Source organism: Elephantulus edwardii, unplaced genomic scaffold (assembly GCF_000299155.1).
Source record: "Elephantulus edwardii isolate Elephantulus edwardi_28Jun2011 unplaced genomic scaffold, EleEdw1.0 scaffold00065, whole genome shotgun sequence".
NCBI classification, from domain to species: Eukaryota; Metazoa; Chordata; class Mammalia; order Macroscelidea; family Macroscelididae; genus Elephantulus; species Elephantulus edwardii.
The window spans coordinates 9,947,594-9,968,326 of NW_006399815.1; the positions used below are offsets into that span (position 1 = coordinate 9,947,594).

A 20,733-nucleotide genomic window follows, 5' to 3' on the forward strand; every position below is an offset into this window, starting at 1 on the left:
GATAATATAGCACAGTTACATTGTGGCTGGACAGGGCTTATTTATTCACCATTGTTATTGTTGGGTGCCATAGACTTGACTATGACCCATAGTAAGTCATTAAACAGCAGATCAAAACCTTGGCCCTGCTCTGTGCCATCATCATTGACTCTCTGCCATTCTCAAGCTGTTTGTTATAGGCACTGTGCTCAGTCCCTCTCATTGAGCATCTTCCTCTCTTTTGCTGACCCTTTGCCTTTCACAGCATGGTGTCCTTTTCCTAGGACTAGCCCTTTTTGACAGTGTGCCCAGAGTATGTCAAGCAGAATTTCACCATCCTTGCCTTTAAGGAGCGTGCTGGTTGCATATCCTCAGACCAGATAGATTTGTTTGTTTTTCTTTTTTGCAGTCATGGTATATAGTCAATCATTTTCTCCAACACCACACAATTCAAAGTCATGGATTCTTCCTTTCAGATGTATTTGAAGCATATGAAAATACATGGCTTGGATCAGGCATATCTCATTCTTTAAACTTACATCCTTTTCCTTTAGCATTTAGAAGGCATATCTCAGTCTTTAAACTTACATCCTTTTCCTTTAGCATTTAGAAGAAGTCTTTGACAGCAGTGTTTTCCAGTGCAACACATCTTTGGTTTCTTGATTGTTGTTGCCATGTGTGTTAATTGTGGCTTCAAGTAAAATTATTGACAATTTAAATCTTTTATCCATCTATCATCATGTTGCCTGTTAGTTTAGTGATGAGGATTTTTGTTTTCTTGACATTGAGATGTAATCCATATTGAATACTATGGTCTTTAATTTTTTCAGGACCTACTTCAATTCTTCACTTTCTGCAAGCAAGGTTGTGTCATCTCATAACACAGGTTGTTGATGAATCTTGCTTCAATCCTGATGCCACATTATTCCTCATGTAGTCCAACTTCTCAAATTATTTGCCCACTATGAATATTGAATAGATATAAACAGATACAACTCTGACTCACATCTTAGTTGATTTTAAATTATTCAGTGTTCCCTTTTTCTGGTAACTGCTTCTTGGTCTGTACATAGTTTTCACACAAGTACAATGAAATCTTCAGGGATTCCCATTCTTCTTAATGGTATTCCTAATTTATTATCAGGATGGGTAGTGAAAAGATTGAGATTGTTCACAGCTTTAGTCGGCTTGGCTCCACAATCAACACTCTTAGCACCAGCAACCAGGAAATTATAGGACGTATTGTGATGGGAAAGTCTGCTGTTAGGGACCTCTCTAAAGTACTGAAGAGCAACGGTGTCTCTCTGGAGACTAAGGTGCATCTGATACAGGCCATGGTCTTTGCAATCACTTGTTATGCATCAGAGAGTTGGACAATGACGAGGGAGGATAGAAGGAGAATTGATGCCTTTGAGCTGTGGTGCTGGAGAAGAGTATTGAGGGTACCATGGACTGTTAAGAAAACAAACAGGTTCATCCTGGAGAGGGTAAAACTGGGCTGCACCTTGCAGGCAAGGATTCTGACATACTTGGGTCATATTGTAAGGAGAGACTGGTCCTTGGAGAAGGACATCATGCTTGGGAGGGTAGAGGGCAGGCGCAGGAGGGGAAGGCCCTCTAGAAGATGGACTGATTCGGTGACTGGGGTAATCGGAATGGGTCTGTCGGAGACAATGAGATTGGCACAGAACAGAACAGAACAGAGTTTAGGGCTGTTGTACATAGGGTCGCTATGAGTCACAAGCGACTTGACCGAACTTAACAACAACAACAACATAGCCAAGTGCTATTACACAGTTAATAAAAAACAAGTAGACATCTTTTTGGTACTCTGTGCCTTCAGCCAAGATCCACCTGTCATCAGCAATGATATCTCTCTTCTGAGAACAGCTTGAATTTCTGATAGTTCTCTATTGATGCCATAATAATTATCCCCCCCCCAATCTACAGTAAGGAATTACATGTCTGTGATAGTAATGATATTGTTAGATAATAAATACACTCTGGAATGGTAACAAATACAGATCTCTTCCAGTTGGTTGGCTAGGTGTTCCAAATTTATTAGTATAGACTGGGGAGCATCTGTGATTACATCCATAGCTACATCTCTTTGCTGAAACACCTCATTTAATAGTCCATCAGTTCCTGGATCTTTATTTAAAAAAAAATATTTGCCAGTGCCTTCAGTGAGGGTTAGATTTATTCAGCAACATTGGCCCTTAGTTCATTTCACAGTACCTGTGATATTCATGGTATAGTAGATTATGTGATTGTCCAATTCAGAATGGCCAATACCACCCATCTCAGTCAGTAATGCCCACGATGTTGATCTTTATGCATTGTTTCATTTTTTTACTACTTCCAATTTTACCCAGATTCATACTTTGTACATTCTGCATTCCAATTATTAATGGATGTTTGCAACAGTTGCTCCTCATTTTGAGTCTTGTCACATCAGTAAATTAAGATCTTTCATTGGGTGAAAGCATTTATTTTATCAGTGTTATTACTTTAACTTGAGGCAGACCTTTCTGAGTCACATTTGGAGTGCTTTCCAACCTGAAGGACTTATCTTCTAGCCTACAGCCAACAAGATTCTTCTGTTATTCAAGGAGTTTTTCAAAGGCCCTTTATTTCAGAAGTGGTTGGCCAGTCCTGCTTCTTAGACTATCCTCATGTGTGTAGGAGGCTGTAAATGCTCCATTGGTTGATGAACTCAAACTTCCTAACAACTCACGGGGCTGTGATAGGACTCTCTGTGTTATCTTTGCCTTTTCAAATGTTAAGTAGGAGTGACAAATTCATTGACTGGAACATCTTCCAGGGTATTATGTCGTGGATAATATTCTTGAAGGAGGGTCATCTAAGCTCTTGTCTTTACTGTGGTGGGTAGAGGTAAGATGTCTAGGCTAGGATCATTTGTTTGCCAGTCCAGGAGAAAGTTGGAATTGGGTTTCCCAGCCAGGTCAGAGTTTCTGCTTGCCCTGAGAAGTGGCTGAGGATCCAAGGTGTGAGCTGGGCCATGTATAGTATGCAACCTGTGTCACAGTTCCTACTGTCTTCAAATAGTGCCTCAAATATTCCGTCTGACCAGAGCTTGTACATTTGCCATTCTGGGGGTGGCTCTTGCCAAGGTCAGAGATAGTTGTTGTGAAGAGATAATTACTGCTTACCTGAGATCCCCAAGGATGATCTATTCGCATAGGGTGTACAGCTTCAAGTATGACTGTTGGGTGTCGTAGTCACAGGTGCCTGGCGAAAGGCAAGGACTCCAGTCAGAGATGGTACCCCCACTAATTCAGGGGGTGACTGCAGGCTGGGCATGGCACATGCCCCAGAGGGAAACTTTATATAGTAAAGCTGTACTCGTGTCAATAAAAATGGCACAGGCAGCTTGGATCAGTTGGTTAAAGCCCTCTACCACCTCGTGAGTGGTGGTGGTGGTGGGGAAGTTGCTTTCCCCGTCTGTGGAGGGCCAAGACTATGGAGCACACCTTTCCTGTTGTTAGCTTGCCACTGATATGGATACCAGTTAGGGTTCCCACACCATGCAGGCAGCTGTTGAAATACAACTTTTGGATAAAATTTTGTGTATGTCATCTGTATTCCTTAACGTTATCGTTATCTTGTGAAAACAATAAATGAGAGAATCTGCTACCATAAAAATAATTTATAAATGATGTGTTACACCTTATTTCCTGAGTTAACGGATTTCCCCCCTCTAAAACTTCCCTTTTGGGCACCCTGGGGATGCTTTCCTTTTTCACAGGGCCTGATGAGTTGAGTTGATTTATGACATTATAGATGCATGGTGCAGGATATTTAAAGTTCAGGTCTCTTGTGTAAAGGGTCAGTGTGAGTTGTTGTTAACTCGCTGATACTTCACAGCAATAACAACAAAACACAAACATTGTCAACACCTGTATTTAGTCCAAAGAGGTTCTTTAATACTCATTTGGCCTCTAGAGAGCAGCAGAGGACTTTATTTCAATACTTAAGCTCTATACATACATGTTTATATTTTGTGCTGCTTTTCTTCCTGTATTGTACAAGTTGGAGCTGAAGGACAAAGTCTTAATCTTTAAAAAGAATGGACTAGTTGTACAGTAAATACTGTCAAGATTCTCGCTATTGATGCAGGAGCCTGTGTGCATGACAGTGCAGCTCAAGTACAGCCATCACCAACTCTGTCAGTGTGTGTGTGGAGGTGTTCAACAGAGCTACTAGACTAAGATGGGCTCATAAGAAAACTTAGCGTGTAAAGGTAACAAAGTCTGATCCCACTGTGTATAGGGATTCCATTAAGCAAAGGCTGCTTATTGATGATAGTTATTAACAAAAAGGGTAAAAAAGAAAGAGAGAAAATTTTTCTCCAGGCAGATAATAACAATAAAAATTGGTTGATGATGGAAAATTAACCAAACAAGGAAACTAGTTACAGGAAAGCTTGGCTTACATATTTTGCAGAATCTCCAAATTTAGTATGTTCACTCTATTTACCACTTTGTCCTCTTGAGAATAGTCTTATTCTTGTCTCCTATAATTTTCCCTCCCAAAGCCTCTCATTTCTTTTCATTTTATTCCCATTATAGGGTTCCTTATTCTTCTATATCCAAGCATTTATCAAATTTTAATGCTCTTGTGAAATGTCATCAGCTTCCATTTCCATGACTACATTGTAGTATTTGTACCCTTATTACTGTCATTTCCCTAATCTTCTGACTTGTCTCCTGATTCTAGTCTCTTCCCTTGGCCAGTTCACACGATTGTTCTTTATGTGTTTATACCTCCCCTGGAAGTTTTACTTTATTGAATAGTTTTATATTACCACTTGGGTTCTAGATTAACAATGATTTAAAATAACTTTTACTTTACTAATCCCGTCATGGTTGTAAGAAATACATTGCTTTCTACTAAATATACTTCCCACCACTTGTCTGTTTGCTGTGCTGTGGTGACATGTGTGTTGCTGTGATGCTAGAAGCTATAACACTAGTAGTATTCAAAATACCAGTAGGGTCAAATATAGTAGATAGGTTTAAGCAGAACTTTAAGACTAAGATTTAAGACATAGGACTGGCCACATACATTTGAAATAATAGGCCCTAGAAAACCCTGTGACTATTAGGAGAATGTTGTCCAGTATAGTGCCAGAAGATGAGCCCCTCAGGTTGCAAGGGACTCAAAGTGCATCTGGGGAAGAGCTAGCTGTCTTCTCAAATGAAGAGGATTGCACCTTAAGATGCAATTAAAGTTTTTACCCAATCAAGGACCTTCATTTGCTGATGTGACAAGACTTAAGATGGGGAGAAATACTGAATACCTTCATTATTATTGGAACATGCAATGTATGAAGTATCAATCTGGAAAACTGGAAGTTATCAAAACTAAAGTGAAATACGAAAAACAGATATCCTAGACATTTAGGGCTGAAATGTACTGGTGTTGGCCAATTTAAGTCAGGCAATTAAATTATCTATTCTTGGACTGGCTAAGAGGAATGCTTTCACAAAATCTGTCCTGACATACAATGCTGTTACTGATAATATTCATACCTTTACAATCACATTGACCACATCTGTGTAAAGAATTGGAGAAGCTCAATATTAGCACTCAAAACAAGGCCGAAGACTGACTGTAGAACAGACCAACAATTACTCATATGCAAATTGATATTGAAGAAAATAAAAACAAGTCCATGGGAGCCAGACTACAACCTCAAGTTAATGGCATAGGAATTAAAAAAACCCATTTTTAGACATGATGTGTATAATAGACCAGATGAAGAAATCAAAAGGTCATTAGAAAGGAAAGGCAGGAAAAAGTTGATGGCAGAAAGACTCTGAAACTTACTCTTGAATATAAAAAAGCTAGAGGTAGGAAGTTGTGTTGCCAACCCAAAAGTAAACAGTTTGAATTCACCAGGTGCTCTGTGGGAGAAAGGTGGGCAATTAACTCTTTTGTGATTACTGCCTGCGAAAATTTTCTGGAAGGTCTGCTATCAGTAGCTCTGACTTGATGATACATAACAACAAAAAAGCAAAAGATAGAAATTATTGAATTAGAGAGCAAAACAAATTTTAGAGCAGCTCAAAAAGGCAAAGTATTGTATGAATTGTACAGACTTGGACTTAGAAAGCTAATAGACCTGAAAAACAAATCATGCTACCAGTTGCAGTATATTCATGCTACAAGTTGCAAAACAATATAAGCAAAATAATTGAATGATGCAGGATACATAAAAAAAAAAGATAGAGGAATATACGGATATTGTACCAAAAATAATTTATCTACCCTGGACCATTTGAAGAATTAACATATGGTTAAGAACTGATATTACAAAAGAAAGAAGTTCAGCCTACTCTGAAAGCATTGACACAAAATAAGGCTCCAGGAATTGATGAAATACCATTCTCAGTGTTTCAGCAAAGAGATGTAGCCCTGGATGTGTTACTTGTCATTGTTGAAAAATGTGGAAGACAGCTAACTGGCTAGCTGACTGGAAGAGATTAATATTTGTTTCATTCAGAAAAAGAGGTGATCCAATATGATGTGGAATTATCACACAATATAATTAATATTACATGCAAGTAAAATGTTGCTGAAGATTATTAAACAACTAGAGTTCATAATGTTCACATAATGTATATGATCTTTTTGAACTCTGTAAGTAAACCAGTATAAGATTAAAAAAAAATTAAGACAAAAAATAGTTCATTTAGACCATAAAAGCCCTACCCCCAGCCAACCAAACCAAAAACACCCCAAAACTAGAGCAGAAAGTCAACAGAGAACTGCCTGAAATTCAAGTTGGATTCAGAGGAGGCCTTTGAGTAAGAAAATGTAATTGTGAACATAAGATTGATGTTCACTAAAAGCCAAAAATACCAGAAAGATGTTTACTTGTGTTTGACCATGTAAAGATTGTGTGGGTGATAGTAAATAATGCACGACACTGAGAAGAATAGGAATTCTGGAATTCTTAATTGGGCTAATTGTTCCTGTTGTTAGGTGCTGTTGAGTCAGGTAGAACTCATAGTGACCTTATGAACAATAGATCTGAACCCTTTTCTGTCCTGTGCCATCCTCACATTTCCTGGCACACAAGAGCTCATTGCAGAAATCACCACATCAGTTCATGTGGTTGAAGGTCGTCTTCTCCTTCTCCAGTGCTCCCCCTTCCAGGCGTCATGTCCTTCTCCAAGGAATAGCCCCTCCTGGCAACATGCCAAAAGTATGTGAGACTAAATCTCATTGTTCTTACCTCCAAAGAGCATTCCACTTACACCCTCTCCAAGACATAACTCTTTGTTCTCCTGGCCGTCCACAGGAGGATGTTCAGTGCTCTTCTCTAACAACACAGCTCAAAGATAGTTATTTTTCTGTCATCCTTATTCATTGTCTAGCTCTCAGATGCATAGCAAGTAATCAGAAAGACTGTAGCTTGAATCATGCACACCTTAGTCCACAGACTGACATCATTACTCCTCAATAATTTGGAGAGGTCCCTAAATGCTGATTTTTCCCGGTGAAGTTCCTTAGTTACTGACTGCTGGTACCAAGGGTGTTAATTGTGGATCCAAGACTCAGTGGCACATAACAACAATAATATATTCTGACAGATTTGGAAGCAGGGATGGCATCCACTTCCTAAATAACATGCCTCCAGAAACTCTATGAACTTTGATAAAGGTCGATAGTTGTAGAGGGGCCTCAGGCCTTTTACTCATAGGATCACTGTGAGTTGTGCTCAAAGGCAATCAACAACAAGAAAAATGAAGCTGTTGACAGTTTCATTGTTCTCCCATCCATCATGATGTTGCCTGTTGGTCCCGTGGTAAGAACCTGTTTTCTTGCCAATTAGATGTAATCCATACCAAAGGCTGCATTCCTTGATTTTATGCAACACATATTTCCAATCCTCCTCACTTCCATCAAGCAAGGTTGTATCATCTGCATGTTGTTGTCATTATGTGCTGTTGACTTGCTTGCAACTCATAATGACCCTGTGTACAAGAGCCCTAAACCCTGCTCTATCCTGTGCCAACCTTAATGTCTCTGACAAGCCTATCCCCAATGCTCCAGTGATTGAATCAGTCCATCTCATCGAGGGTCCTCCTCTCCTGAAGCATCCCTCCACCCTCCCAAGCATGATGTCCCTCTCCAAGGACTGGTCCCTCCTTGTATCATGACCAAAGTATGTCAGGCAAAGCTTCAGAATCCTTGACTCCAAGGAGCAGCCTTATTTCACCCTGTTCTCTTAGAAGTCAATGGTATATCCAACACTCTTCTCTAGCACCACAGCTCAAAGGCATAAATTCTCTATCATCCATAGTCATTGTCTAGCTCTCTGACACATAGCAAGAAATTGCAAAGACTATGTACTGGATCAGGTGCACCTTAGTCTCCAGACTGACATTGTTGCTCTTCAGAACTCTGGAGAGGTTCCTGACAGTCAGCTTTCCCAATACAATTTGTCTCTTGATTTCCTGGCTTCTGGTACCAACAGTGTTGATTATTGAGCCAAACAAACTAAGGTTGTTAACAGCCTTAATCTCTTCATCATCCATAATAATGCCGCCAATTGGCCTAGTGGTGAGAATCTTTGTTTTCTTGATGTTGAACTTCAATCCATATTGAAAGCTACAGTCCTTGACCTTCTGCAGCAAGCACTTCAGGTCCTCTTCAGTTTCATCTGCATAAAGCAGGTTATTGATGTGGCTCCCTCCAATACTGATGCCACATTCACTTTCATCGAGTCCAGCTTCTCGAATAATTTGCTCAGCATACAGACTGAATAAGTATGGAAAGACTACAACCCTGACACATCTCCTACTCAATTTTAAACAATGCATTGTTCTCCTGCTCTGTTACACAACAGCCTCCTGGTCCAGATTTAGGTTCTGCATGAGCACAATTAAGTGCTCTGGGATTCCCATTCTTCTCACTGTCAGCCACAACTACTTATGATCCCCACCATCAGATGCCTTTGGACAGTCAAGCACAGATGGACATTCTTCTGGTATTACTTACTTTCAGCCAGGATCCATCTGACATCAGCAGTGATGTCCCGGATGCCACGGCCTCTTCTAAATCTTGCCTGAATTTCTGGCAGTTCCCTATCTATGTACTGTTGTAGCCATTTTTGAATGATTTTCAGCAGTATTTTGCTTGCATGTGATATTAATGATACTGTTCTATAGTTTCCACGTTCATTTGGATCCCCTTTCTTCAGAATGAGAAGAAATATGAACTATTCTAATTTGTTGGCCAGACAGCTGTCCTCCAGATTCCCTGGTGTAGACTAGTGAGTGAATCCAATGTATCGAATGACCCAGAAAGTATCAAAAGAAGATGGAGGGAATACACAGAATCACTGTACCAGAAAGAATTGATTGACAAACAGAAGCCAATGGTAATGAAAGTGGAAGTAGAAACTGCATTGAAGGTATTGGCAAAAAATAAGGCCCCAGAAATTGGGCTAATAGGGATCCTATATATAGACCAATAAACAGTTGTTCAATAGAACAAGGAGTTTATAGTCAGGAAGGTTTGTATCAGCATTGCATTCTTTCACCATATCTATTCAATATATGTCTGGGAGAAAATAATTTTTAAAGTTTGAGTATATGAAGAATAATGTGACATCAGATTTGGAGGAAGGACGATTTGTTAACAACCTGTCATATGCAGATCACACAACTCTGCTTGCAAAAGGTAAAGAAGACTTAAAGCGCTTATTGAAAGTGAAAGAATACAGACTTCAATATAGATTACATGTCAACATCAAGAAAACAAAATTCTTCATCACTGAACCAATAGGCAACATCATGATCGATAAGGGTGAAGATTGAAGTTGTTAGTGATAACATTTTACTTGGATCCAGAATCCAAAACCATGGTGGCAGCAGTAAAGAAATAAAAGATTTGTTGCTGGGAACTCTGGTGGCCTAGTAGCAAGAAGTAGCATTGCAATCCCAAAGGCACATGGTTCAATTCGAATCCACCAGATGCTCTGCTGGAGAAGGAGCAGTAATCTCCTGTGCCAGTTGGGTCTGATTCAGTGGTACAGAACAAAAAAATGTGTTGCATTGGGAAAATCTTTTGCCAAAGACTTCTTTAAATTAAAGAGCAGACTGGAAATTTAGGCTGTTTCCATCTTGCAATGGTGAATAATGCTGCTATGAACATAGGTGTTTGTGCCTCAGTTCTCATAGTCTCAGGGTTTATTCCAAGTAATGGAATAGCTGGGTCATGTGGAATTTCTATGTTAAGCTTTTTGAAGACGTGCCAAACTGCCTTCCAGAGAGTGGTTGTACCATTTTACAATCCTACCAAAAATGTACCACATCCTCTCCAACAATTATTACTTGCTGCCCTGTTAAACTCTACCATAGTTACTGGATTGAGAAACTATGGTACATTCACACAATGAAATATTATGCAGCTTGCAGAAGTAATGATTTTGTAAATTATTACCTAACTTGGGACTGGAGAGCATTATGCTGAGTGAACTAACTCAGTTCCACAAGGATAAGTATTGTATAAAACCATTCCTACAGAATGAGTATAAGGAACCACGAAGGGTGGGAGAAGCTAGAAGCAGAGGGCTGTGGATGTGCAGGGGGAGAAGGGTATTAATCATCGGGTTGTACAATCTGATGGGTCGGGGGGGTGACGGCTAGTGAAATAATTTGTTCAAATTTGTAGTCAAATTTTGTAAATAAACTGGTAGAAAAATTTTTAAAAAAAGAACAGGGATAGAGGTTTAAAGAATAAGGTGTATTTAACCAAACCCGTAGTGCTTTCAGTTGCTTTGTATATATCTGAATGTGAGACAATATGACAGAAGAATTGATGCCTTTGAATTGTGGAGTTAAATGAAGAATATTCAGTATATCTACCAATAGATTGTCAAAAGACCAAACAAATCTGTCTTGGAAGAAGTGCAACCTGAGTGTTCCTTAGGGGCAAGGATGACAAAATTTTGTCTAATATACTTTGAGCATTTTGTCAGAATGGGTTAGTACTTGGGGGGAAAAAGACATCCTATTGGGAAAAATAGAAGGTCAGTAGAGAGGCAGATCCTCCATGTGATGGATTGACACGATGAGTACCAGTGGGCTTGAGTACAATGGGCATTGTGATGCTGTTTTAAGATTGAGAAGTTTTTTACTTGTTATGATTCATAAAGTCACTATGAATGGGAATAGACTGGAGGGCCCCTAACACAAACAGTATACTTTCATTTTCAAAGAAATGACTGTATTAAAAAGGAAAATGATTCTCGGGGCACACTTCGAAAATACACATTTGAGGTGGTTCTAACTCATAGAAACTGTTTGTACAATTGAGTGAAATACTGTTCTTTGCTGCACAGTGATTGGTCTAGTTGCTCCTTGTTCCAAGGGGCATTCTGGTTGTGCCTCTTCCATCATGGATTTGCTTGTTTTCCTGGAAGTCCATGATATAATCAATATTCTTTGCCAACACTATAATTCAGAGACATCAGTTCTTCTGTCATCATCTTTATTAATTTTTATTCATTATATATCTTTAACCTATAATATGAAACAATTGAAAGTACTGTGGCTTTGAACAGATACACCTTACTGATCAAAGTGACACCTGTGTAAGACAAAACACCGTAGTTCCCACGCCATCTACACAATCACAGCTGTGCTTGAGCTCATGGCTACTAAATAACCATCCATTGTGTTGACTGCCATAAATGTTTTATGATTTCTTATATAGACTAAAAGAAAGAAGGAAATTTATTTTAATGTTGAAAATCTTTTGTGATTAAGTTTCAGTAATTTACATTTTTTTGTAAATTCACTTTGCTTTAAATTTTGGAATGGAGAGAGTGAGTACAAAATTCAGTAATTGAAAGCGGCCCAAGTCACAGTATTGTAGAATGAAAAGACTGAAGACTCAGAGGTCCATGATAGCTTCTGAGACAAAATGATGAGTGCCTCTCATTTTCACCAGTTTTAAATTTTTTATCTTGGGAGTGACTTATTTTTAGGTGACTCTTTATGAGGCACCAATCCAAACCAGTCTTTTCTTAACCCTGCCATGCCTCTACCTTTTCTTTCTCTTCCCATATGCCAACTTAGGTAAAAGATAAATACTTTCTCACTACTTACCTAGTTTCTGGTGTAATGAGTGTTTTGGGCTGATAGCTGAAAGGTCAGTAGTTTGAGCTCACATCTATTCTCTGTGGATAATGTAGTGCGAGTCTGCTTTTGTGAAGATTTATAGCTTTGGAAGAAAGTGCAGCCAGAGTGCTCACTGGAGACAAGGATGGTGAAGCTTTGTCTCACATACTTTGGACATGTTGTTAGGAGGTGCCATGCCTTAGAAAGGGACATCATGCTTGGAACATGCTTGGAAAGGTGGAGAATCAGCAAAAGATAGTAAGACTGTCAACAAGATGGATTGGCAAAGTGATGGCAGCAGTTGGTTCAAGTATGTCAGAGATGATGAGGATAGATAGGATAGGATAGGATAGGATAGGATAGGATAGGATAGGATAGTGTAGGATAGGGTTCAGAGCTGTTGTTCATGGGTTCCCAATGAGTCATAGTCAACTTCCTGGCACAAAAAGCATAGCCTTGGAAACTCCACTAGGAAGTTCTACTGTAGCTTACAGAATTGCTGAGAGTCTTGAAATTTACTTCAAGCAATGGGTGTCTAGTTTTTTTAACTTAGTAGGGGATATTGCCAGTCATCAAGCTTAAAGGTAAGACCTCATTTCTTAAAATGCATCCTCCTTCCTTACTGTTTTATGTACTATTAAGTTGGGGGTAGGTAGTAGACCCTCTAGTGGGTTTTGCAGAGGTATAAATTGCACTGGAGGACGTTGCCCATCTTTTTCTTGCTTAGCACCTGGTGGATTCAAATGACCTGACTTTAGGTTGGCACCACAGTTTTTTACACACTAGGTCACCAAACTGTCCTTGTAGAAACAATTAAATTTTTAATAGATACTCATTTTTAACAAATACTGTGCCTTTTAGTTTTGTTTTTGGTAAAAAATATTATGTGCCATCAAGTCACCTGCAACCCATAGCGACACTATGTACAGCAGCTCTGAATCCTGCCCTGTCCTGAGCCAGTTTTCACTGACTCCAGCACATCAACCCCATTGCCCCAATTACTGTATCAGTCCATCTCATCCAGGGTCTTCCTCTCCTATGCTGGCTGTCTACTCTTCCAAGCATGATGCCCTTCTCCAAGGACCAGTCTCTCCTGGTCACATGCCCAAAGTATGTGAAACAGAGCTTTAAAACACCAGCCTCCAAGGAGAAACTTGGTTTCCTCCTCTCCAAGACAGACCGATTTATTTTCTTGGCAGTCCATGGTATGTTCAAGACTTCTACAGCACCACAATTTGAAGGTATCGATTCTTCTGTCATCCTTAATCAATGTCCACATCTCTGGTGCATAGCAAGTAATTGGCCTAGATTAGGTACACCTTAGTGTCTAGACTCACATCATTGCTTTTCAGTAGATTTTCCCTGGTTCAATTCGTAGTTTGATAAGTAGTTTTCAGTTTGTATTTTGATAAGTAGTCTTGTGGTTTAAGCACTTGAGTGCTCACTGAAGACCTGGCAGTTTGTTCCGGCTCAGACGACTCAAACAAAAAACCAACAGTACCAACGGGGGGTGAGGTGGGGGGCAGGCCATTATTTTGCTTGCTAATTTATAAGACAGAGTATAACTACAACCTAAAATTTCTAATCTTTATAGAAGTAAATTGCTACATATTCTTCCCTGGAGCAGTTGATTAGTTCAGTTCCCCAGTCTTTCAGTTGGGAGCTGAGGAATTATCTATGGTGCTACAAAACCTCCTTCCCATAAGAAATGTTGTTGTTAGGTGCCTTCAAGTTGAGTACAACTCATAGTAACCCTTTGAAAAACACATCAGAACCTGCCCTCTCCTACGCCGTCCTCATGTTCTACCATGTGCTTGACCCCATTTTGACTGTCAGTGTGTCAGTCCATCTCGTTCAGGGTCTTTTTCTCTTATCCTCCACCTTTCCCATCATTATGTCTTTTTCCAAGAACTAGGCCCTTCTGATAAAACTCATGCCAGACCATGTGTCACCATCCTTGCCCCTACACAGCACTTTAGTTGTACTTTGTTCAAGACAGATCTATTTGTTCTTTTGGCAGTCCATGAGATACTCAGTACAACAGTCCAAAGGCATCAAGTCTCTTATTCTTTAGTCATTATCCAGCTCTCAGATGCACAGGAAGCAACTGAAAAGACCATGCCTTTAAACTGATACCTCTGCTTTAGTGTCCCTTTAAAGAGATCCTTGACAGCAGCTTTGCCCAATGCACCACATTTGATTTTTAAAAATTTTTTTTATACTGGTTTACTTAACAAAGTTCATATACATTGTTTTTCACACCAAATCTTTCCCATTTCCTTAACCTATCCCTCCCTCCACCCATCAAATTGTGCAACCCTATGATTAACAACTTCCCACTCCCCACACTTCCGATTTCTTGACGGCTACTACCATGGTCATTGACTGTGGATCAAAGTAAAATGAAATTTTTGACAACTTCAATCTTTTTCCATCTATCAGAGTGTTTATTGGGCCTCTTCATGAGGATTTTTTGTCTTCTAACTGTTGAATTGTTATCCATATTGAATGCTGTAGACTTTGATCTTCTGCAGTAAGTTCTTCAAGAACTCTGTGCAAGCAAGGTTGTGCCATCTGCTTAATGCAGGTTGCTGATGAGTCTTCATATAATCTAGCATCTCAAATGATTTTCTCAGTATACTGTTTGAGAAGGTTTGGAGAGAGGATACAACTTTGAATCATGGAATGTTCCTTTGTTCTATTCTGTTCAGACAACTGCTTCTTCATCAATGTATTGGTTTTACATAAGCACAATTGTTTTGAGATCCCCAGTGTTCTTAATGTTAGCCATAATTTGTTAAGATTTACAACTTGTTGTTGTTATGTGCCGTTGAGTTGCTTGTGACTCATAGCAACCCTATGTACAACAGCCCTAAACTCTGCTCTGTCCTGTGCCAATCTCATTGTCTCCGACACACTCATCCCGATTAGACATGCAAATTTTTAGAGTCTCTCAGAAAATCTAGGAGTAGGACTGAGCAACTGTTCAGATGATTCTGATTTACTTTAAAGCTTAAGAACTACTGCTTTAATCCTTTTTTTAAAAAAAGTCATTTCATAACCAAGCTCAGCCATTAATTACCATGCTTTCACCACTTTTAGATCTCTTAAGCTACATTTCTAATCTTGATTTATGTCCATCTCACTTTTAAAATTAAGTTTTATAGATTTTTAGTTTATATTTTAGTACTTTATACTTTAACAAATAATCATTGTGTCTTTAGTTATTTTCTTAAGTATAATTCATCATCCATCTTCTGATATTTTTATTCCATACCTATTTCCTCCCAACCATATGACTTTGGTCTTGAATTAGTATTTTCTTGCTATTACCACCTCCCCCATAAAAAACCTTAAAATTTTACAAAACCTCTGTGTAACAAAATTTTCAAGGCAATAAATAACATCACCAATGCTTGTAGACCATCTGTTAAAATGTATTTTTATCTTTTTCTAACTTCCTTCTTTTCTTCCGTCTTCCTCCTTATTCTCCTCCCTCAGCATCACTTCAAGAAGTTGGTAAATGCTTTTACTTTGGGATGGAAGAAAGATGAGGTAATCTACTTCCATAAATTAAAGTCTTTGAAACCAAATGGGCAGTTCTGCTGTGCCCTTCAGGGTCATTGTGAGTCAGAATCGACTTCATGGCAGGAGACATTTCTTTTTTTTTTTTTTTTTTTTTGAGACATGCCTTTTTAATCTTTCTAATCCTCAGCTGTGAAGGTACTGTTATAGAAAATGAAGGATCCCTTCACAATGAAGAATTTGCCCCTTCACCACTAAAGTGGCAGCTTGTATAACTTTTCAGATATCCTAGTGTATTTCGTGCCATAGGTTTTAACAGAATAAATGAGTGGATGGGCACTTCTCAAAATGGCATTATAAGCTTATACCAGGAGAAAAAAGGAACTCCAAAGATTTGAGTAATAAAGGTTGATAAATTTTGACAATATTTATTAAAAGAATAAAGGGAAGGTCTTTAACAGAGTGAACAAATAGTCATTCCACAAATGGTTAGCTGTTTACTTTTTTTATTATTAATTTTAATGAAAGTTTACAGAGACTTTGTATTTCCATTCATTCATTCATTCATTGTTGCACTTTTCTCCTTGTCCACCCCTCCCACTCAGTTCACGCTTCTCTTTGAAAAGTAAAAGAAAAATTCTTTGTTACACAATCCCTCCCCTCAAGTCTACTCCACTAGCAGCCTTTTTTCTGAACTCCTGTCACGACAATAATATCTAATCATATATCCCTTTTAAACAGTTCTCTCCCTCATCTGTTTTAGTGCAGTATACATAATTTATTCCATCTTTCTCAGTCTCCCCCCAACACCTGATGTCAGTCCTGTTTTAAAACAGTGGCACTATGCAGTAGTGTCCTTTTGTAACAGATATTTCACTCAGCATAATGCCCTCCAGGGTCACCCATTTTTTTTTTACCACAGCTTAGTTGTTTACTTTTTAAGAGAGTTGAGATTGTTTTTTCAGTAACAAAATTCAAACTTATTTTGAAAACTTATGTATGTTTATAGATGTATCTCCTATGGGAATTCAGTTTGATGTACATTTTTAATAATTTCTCATTGATTTACTTAAATTCTAATTAACTCATTCGTTGAGTTTAAATTTTAACTTTTATACTTCTTTTTTTATTAAGTTACAGTTAAAATGTATATCTGACTTGAGGAGTTTTTACACTTGAAAATCATCATAATATATGTTCTTAAGTAGTGTGAGCTATTTTGTCATAAGCACTTATATTTTATTTGTAATAATAGTTTAAAAAAAACCCAAATTTTTCTTTTTTTAACCTGAATACAGGAAGCCTCGACCTGTCTCCCAGTTGGTTGCCCAGCAGGTTCCTCAGCAGTTTGTGCCCCCTACGCAGTCAAAGAAAGAGAAAAAAGATAAAGTAGAGAAAGAAAAAAGTGAAAAGGAAACAACCAGCAAAAAGAACAGTCATAAGAAAACCAGGTAATATGAAGAGTGTTCTACATCTTTTATTAAATGACAAAATTAACCACTTCCTATATATAGGTGAAATATTTATCCTTTATTATAAATAACATGCAATATTTTCTGAGGTTAAAACATATAAAAGGCCACAAGTACAAGTTTAAACATGAGAATGTGTAGTTTTTTTAGTTAAAAGACATTCACGCCTCAGAAATTAGACCTTTAGTCACCCTTCAGAACTGGGGCTGAACTCACCCCTGACTCATTTACCTGGCAGACAGTAGCCAGGTCTTTTCTGGTGAACATCACTAGGGAAGTACATACTACTTGGACAGTCACTTCAGAGCAAAAGGGCAGCATTTGCCCAGGAATAAAGTTCTGAAGCCAGAAAGGGTTAGGAAGGAAGAATAAAGAAGGGAAACACAAGGAAAGTGGAATGAGTGATGCTGTATTGTGGGGTTTGCCGTCAGTGTGACAACACAAAACTGTTGAGTGAAAAACCAGTTTGCTGTGTATAGCCATCACCCAATTCACAATGGAAAGTTAACAGTAAATATTCGTGCTAGAGCTATGTGTATATCTATATGGACTTGAACCAATTAAAAATGAACATGAGTTTAGTACTACATGATATCTAGCTCATATCAGAGGAAGAACAGCCCTGTGTAGAGCTCACCTTTAGCTTTTACAACTTCCTCTGTGGTACACCTCTTCCATTGGTGCTCTGAACATTTATTTTAATTACATTTATAGAGTATACAATTGTAAGGTCATTTTGGATAGAGTGTTTATTTGTTGCTGGTTTGGGTATTTTTTTTTAAGTGCAAGAGCCATTACTTTCATGGCTTCATGGGTTTTTTTTATCATTGACATTTTCTGATTGGTTTGATCAGTTTTAGTGATTTGAAACACTTTGAATTTTATGACTAATTACAAAGGAATCTAGAGTTTCAAAGATGTTATTCATTCATGTTTTTATACACTTTTGTTAAATTTATCTTACTATTCATTATGTGTACAGAAATTTGGTCGCGGGAACAGCTCAGCTTGACATTGTGTCCTGTTTTGTGTTTAGACCAAGATTGAAAAATGTGGACCGGAGTAGTGCTCAGCATTTGGAAGTTACCGTTGGAGATCTGACAGTCATTATTACAGACTTTAAGGAGAAAACAAAGTCACCACCTGCATCTAGTGCTGCTTCTGCAGATCAACATAGTCAGAGTGGTTCCAGCTCTGATAACACAGAGAGAGGAATGTCCAGGTCATCTTCACCTAGAGGAGAAGCCTCATCATTGAATGGAGAATCTCATTAAAGTTTATTTTCTCCAGTTTCTTAGTCACTTCTATCATACCATGCAAATATACAGATTATGCCAAGAAATACCACATTTTCATGACAGCCGTTTATGCATAATTCCTAATTTGAATTTTACATAAAGTAGAAATTCATTAGGATTTGTTAAATTTTACTGCAGTCTATGCCTACCAAACATTTCTTGACTTAACATTTTGGTTCCTACAGTTGAAGGAGCCATGAAAATGTGGTTAAATTATTCATTATGCAGTGTTACTGGTAAGTCTATTTTCACTTTTAGTTTAGTGAATTCTAACACATAATTCTTGAAATCTATTGGCATGTAATGAATTAAATTTTTTATAACATAGTTCAAGCTGCCTAAATATGTATTATTTGAGAATTGTGAAACAAATAGTTATATGTATACAAGTCAAAGATCAACTTAATCAACTATTGCTGCAATAGAATTTTTTTTGTTAATGGTTATCCTCTGAAATCCACCTGCTGGTACTTGGTGTGGTTAAATAGGAAAGTTGTTTAAAATAAAGAATTTGTATGAACCTTTGCCAATGTTTTTGACACATTTTACTAAATTATTATTTCTGAATTTTTTTTCTGGTTTTGATAGCTTTTTGGTTTTTTGTTATTTTTCAAAACATTCACTTATTGTAATGTTTACTAGCAGACTAGTAAGCAATAAAACATTTGATTATTTAGCTTTATGATTCAGGTTTAGCATTATTGTCATTGAACACTGGTATTTTTTTGTATTATATAAAACAATAAAATAATTATAATCATTTGGCAAAAGAGAAGAAACCTGCCATATTTTGAAAGCTGCAATTTTGGAAAAGCTTTAATTTAATGATAGTTTTATCACTGTTTACGTGCCCCCAAAATATCCAGGGTTATAGAGGTGTGAATCTAATTAATACAGAAATGGAAACTGTTGCACAGAACTGGAGATAATTAATTTTAAATACATATAATTGGCTTCCTGTTGACAATTCTTATGGAAAACATAGTGCCCTATTTTCAAGACACAGTTGTCAATTTATGGATTTATCAATATACTGAAATAATAGTATTTACAGCCCCAAACACTATTATGTAAAATACCAATAAAATATTTTTATGACTACAGATTTTGCATTTTTGTTCACAACTAAAAAGTGTTCTATGTTGTATTAAAAGAAAATCCAACCTAGAAACCACATAGTACTTGTTAAATATTCATAGGGTCTCCTGCTTTCTCTTAACCATTTGCTTAATATATGTCCATCTGTAGGAGACTTCTGAAATGTAAATTAATTACAAATATAACATGGATACAAAATATCACATCAAAGACACCTGACAGCATTTAAAGAAAAAATAAAATGTAGACCCATAAAAGTTGTGATATTTGGTGGTTTCTCGTGGTAATGTAATTTTCTGTTTAATTGCAGTACTTTATACAGGCACAGTGGGACTGTCTCTTTTTTTTTGTAAGATGCTAGTTGTGAAATAGTTAATTGCATACAGTAAAAATCTGTGATTAAAGCATTTATATACCTCATTCTTTAGTGTTGTTAAATGAAAACTTAAAACTTAAAATTTGTGTTTTACTATGATATTTAAAAAGGCACATTGATCAATTGGTTAAGTTATAGTCTCTTAAAATGTGAATTTTTTTTGCTCTCATTTTAAGTGTTTCTTATATATTCAGATTTGAAAGTCATAGAGCTTATAAATAATTGTAATATAGAAGGTATTCTAATTTTTAAGTCAATAATGTTTTGAAGGCCTTCTGACAATGAGTATGTTGAAGATATATATCTAAATGGATTATAAGAGAAAAAATATAGGAGAAAAATGGGATTTTTATATGAATGGGGCATACTCATCTTTATATAGTCAGGGAAACAGTAAAGCATACAAATTAAGTGTAATAATTGGTGTCTAGCATTTGTATCTTTGTTAGAACTTAAATTGAGTAAATTCTTTACTCAAGTTCATTTCCCATCTTTAAAATGGGGATAATAATAATAATAATATTCATATCTTAACTCTTAGGGTTGTAGGGATGATTAAATGTGTCAGTCCATGTAAAATTCTTAACAACTCCCACCTACTGGATGCTTAATAAATGTGAATGTTTGCTGTAATTATAGGTAAAATTCCATTCAGTGGCTTCACTAGAGTTGGTATCACCCAGTGCAGTAACACTGCACTGTTGGTGTTTATTTCACCTTCCATCAACTTCTTCCCATACCATACAGAAGGCTTTATAGTTACCAATTTTAATCATAATAGTAGGGTAAATAGAAACTATTTAAACATAATACTTCCTAAAATA

The 20,733-nt window shown here is 37.4% G+C and overlaps 1 protein-coding gene across 3 annotated transcripts in view; it reads left to right on the forward strand.

Moving 5' to 3' along the window:
• YAF2 (YY1 associated factor 2) overlaps window positions 1-19,953 on the forward strand; it is a 143,542-nt gene extending 123,589 nt beyond the window's left edge. The window contains exons 4-5 of one of the 3 annotated variants that reach the window (XM_006888192.1): window positions 16,964-17,116; window positions 18,174-19,953. In XM_006888192.1, coding sequence (XP_006888254.1) covers window positions 16,964-17,116; window positions 18,174-18,411 — 391 coding nt within the window. In that variant the 3' untranslated portion in view covers window positions 18,412-19,953. The remainder of the gene's footprint in view (window positions 1-16,963; window positions 17,117-18,173) is intronic. The other 2 variants (XM_006888194.1, XM_006888193.1) reach the window with 2 other exon arrangements.
• The last annotated feature ends 780 nt before the right edge of the window (window positions 19,954-20,733 follow it).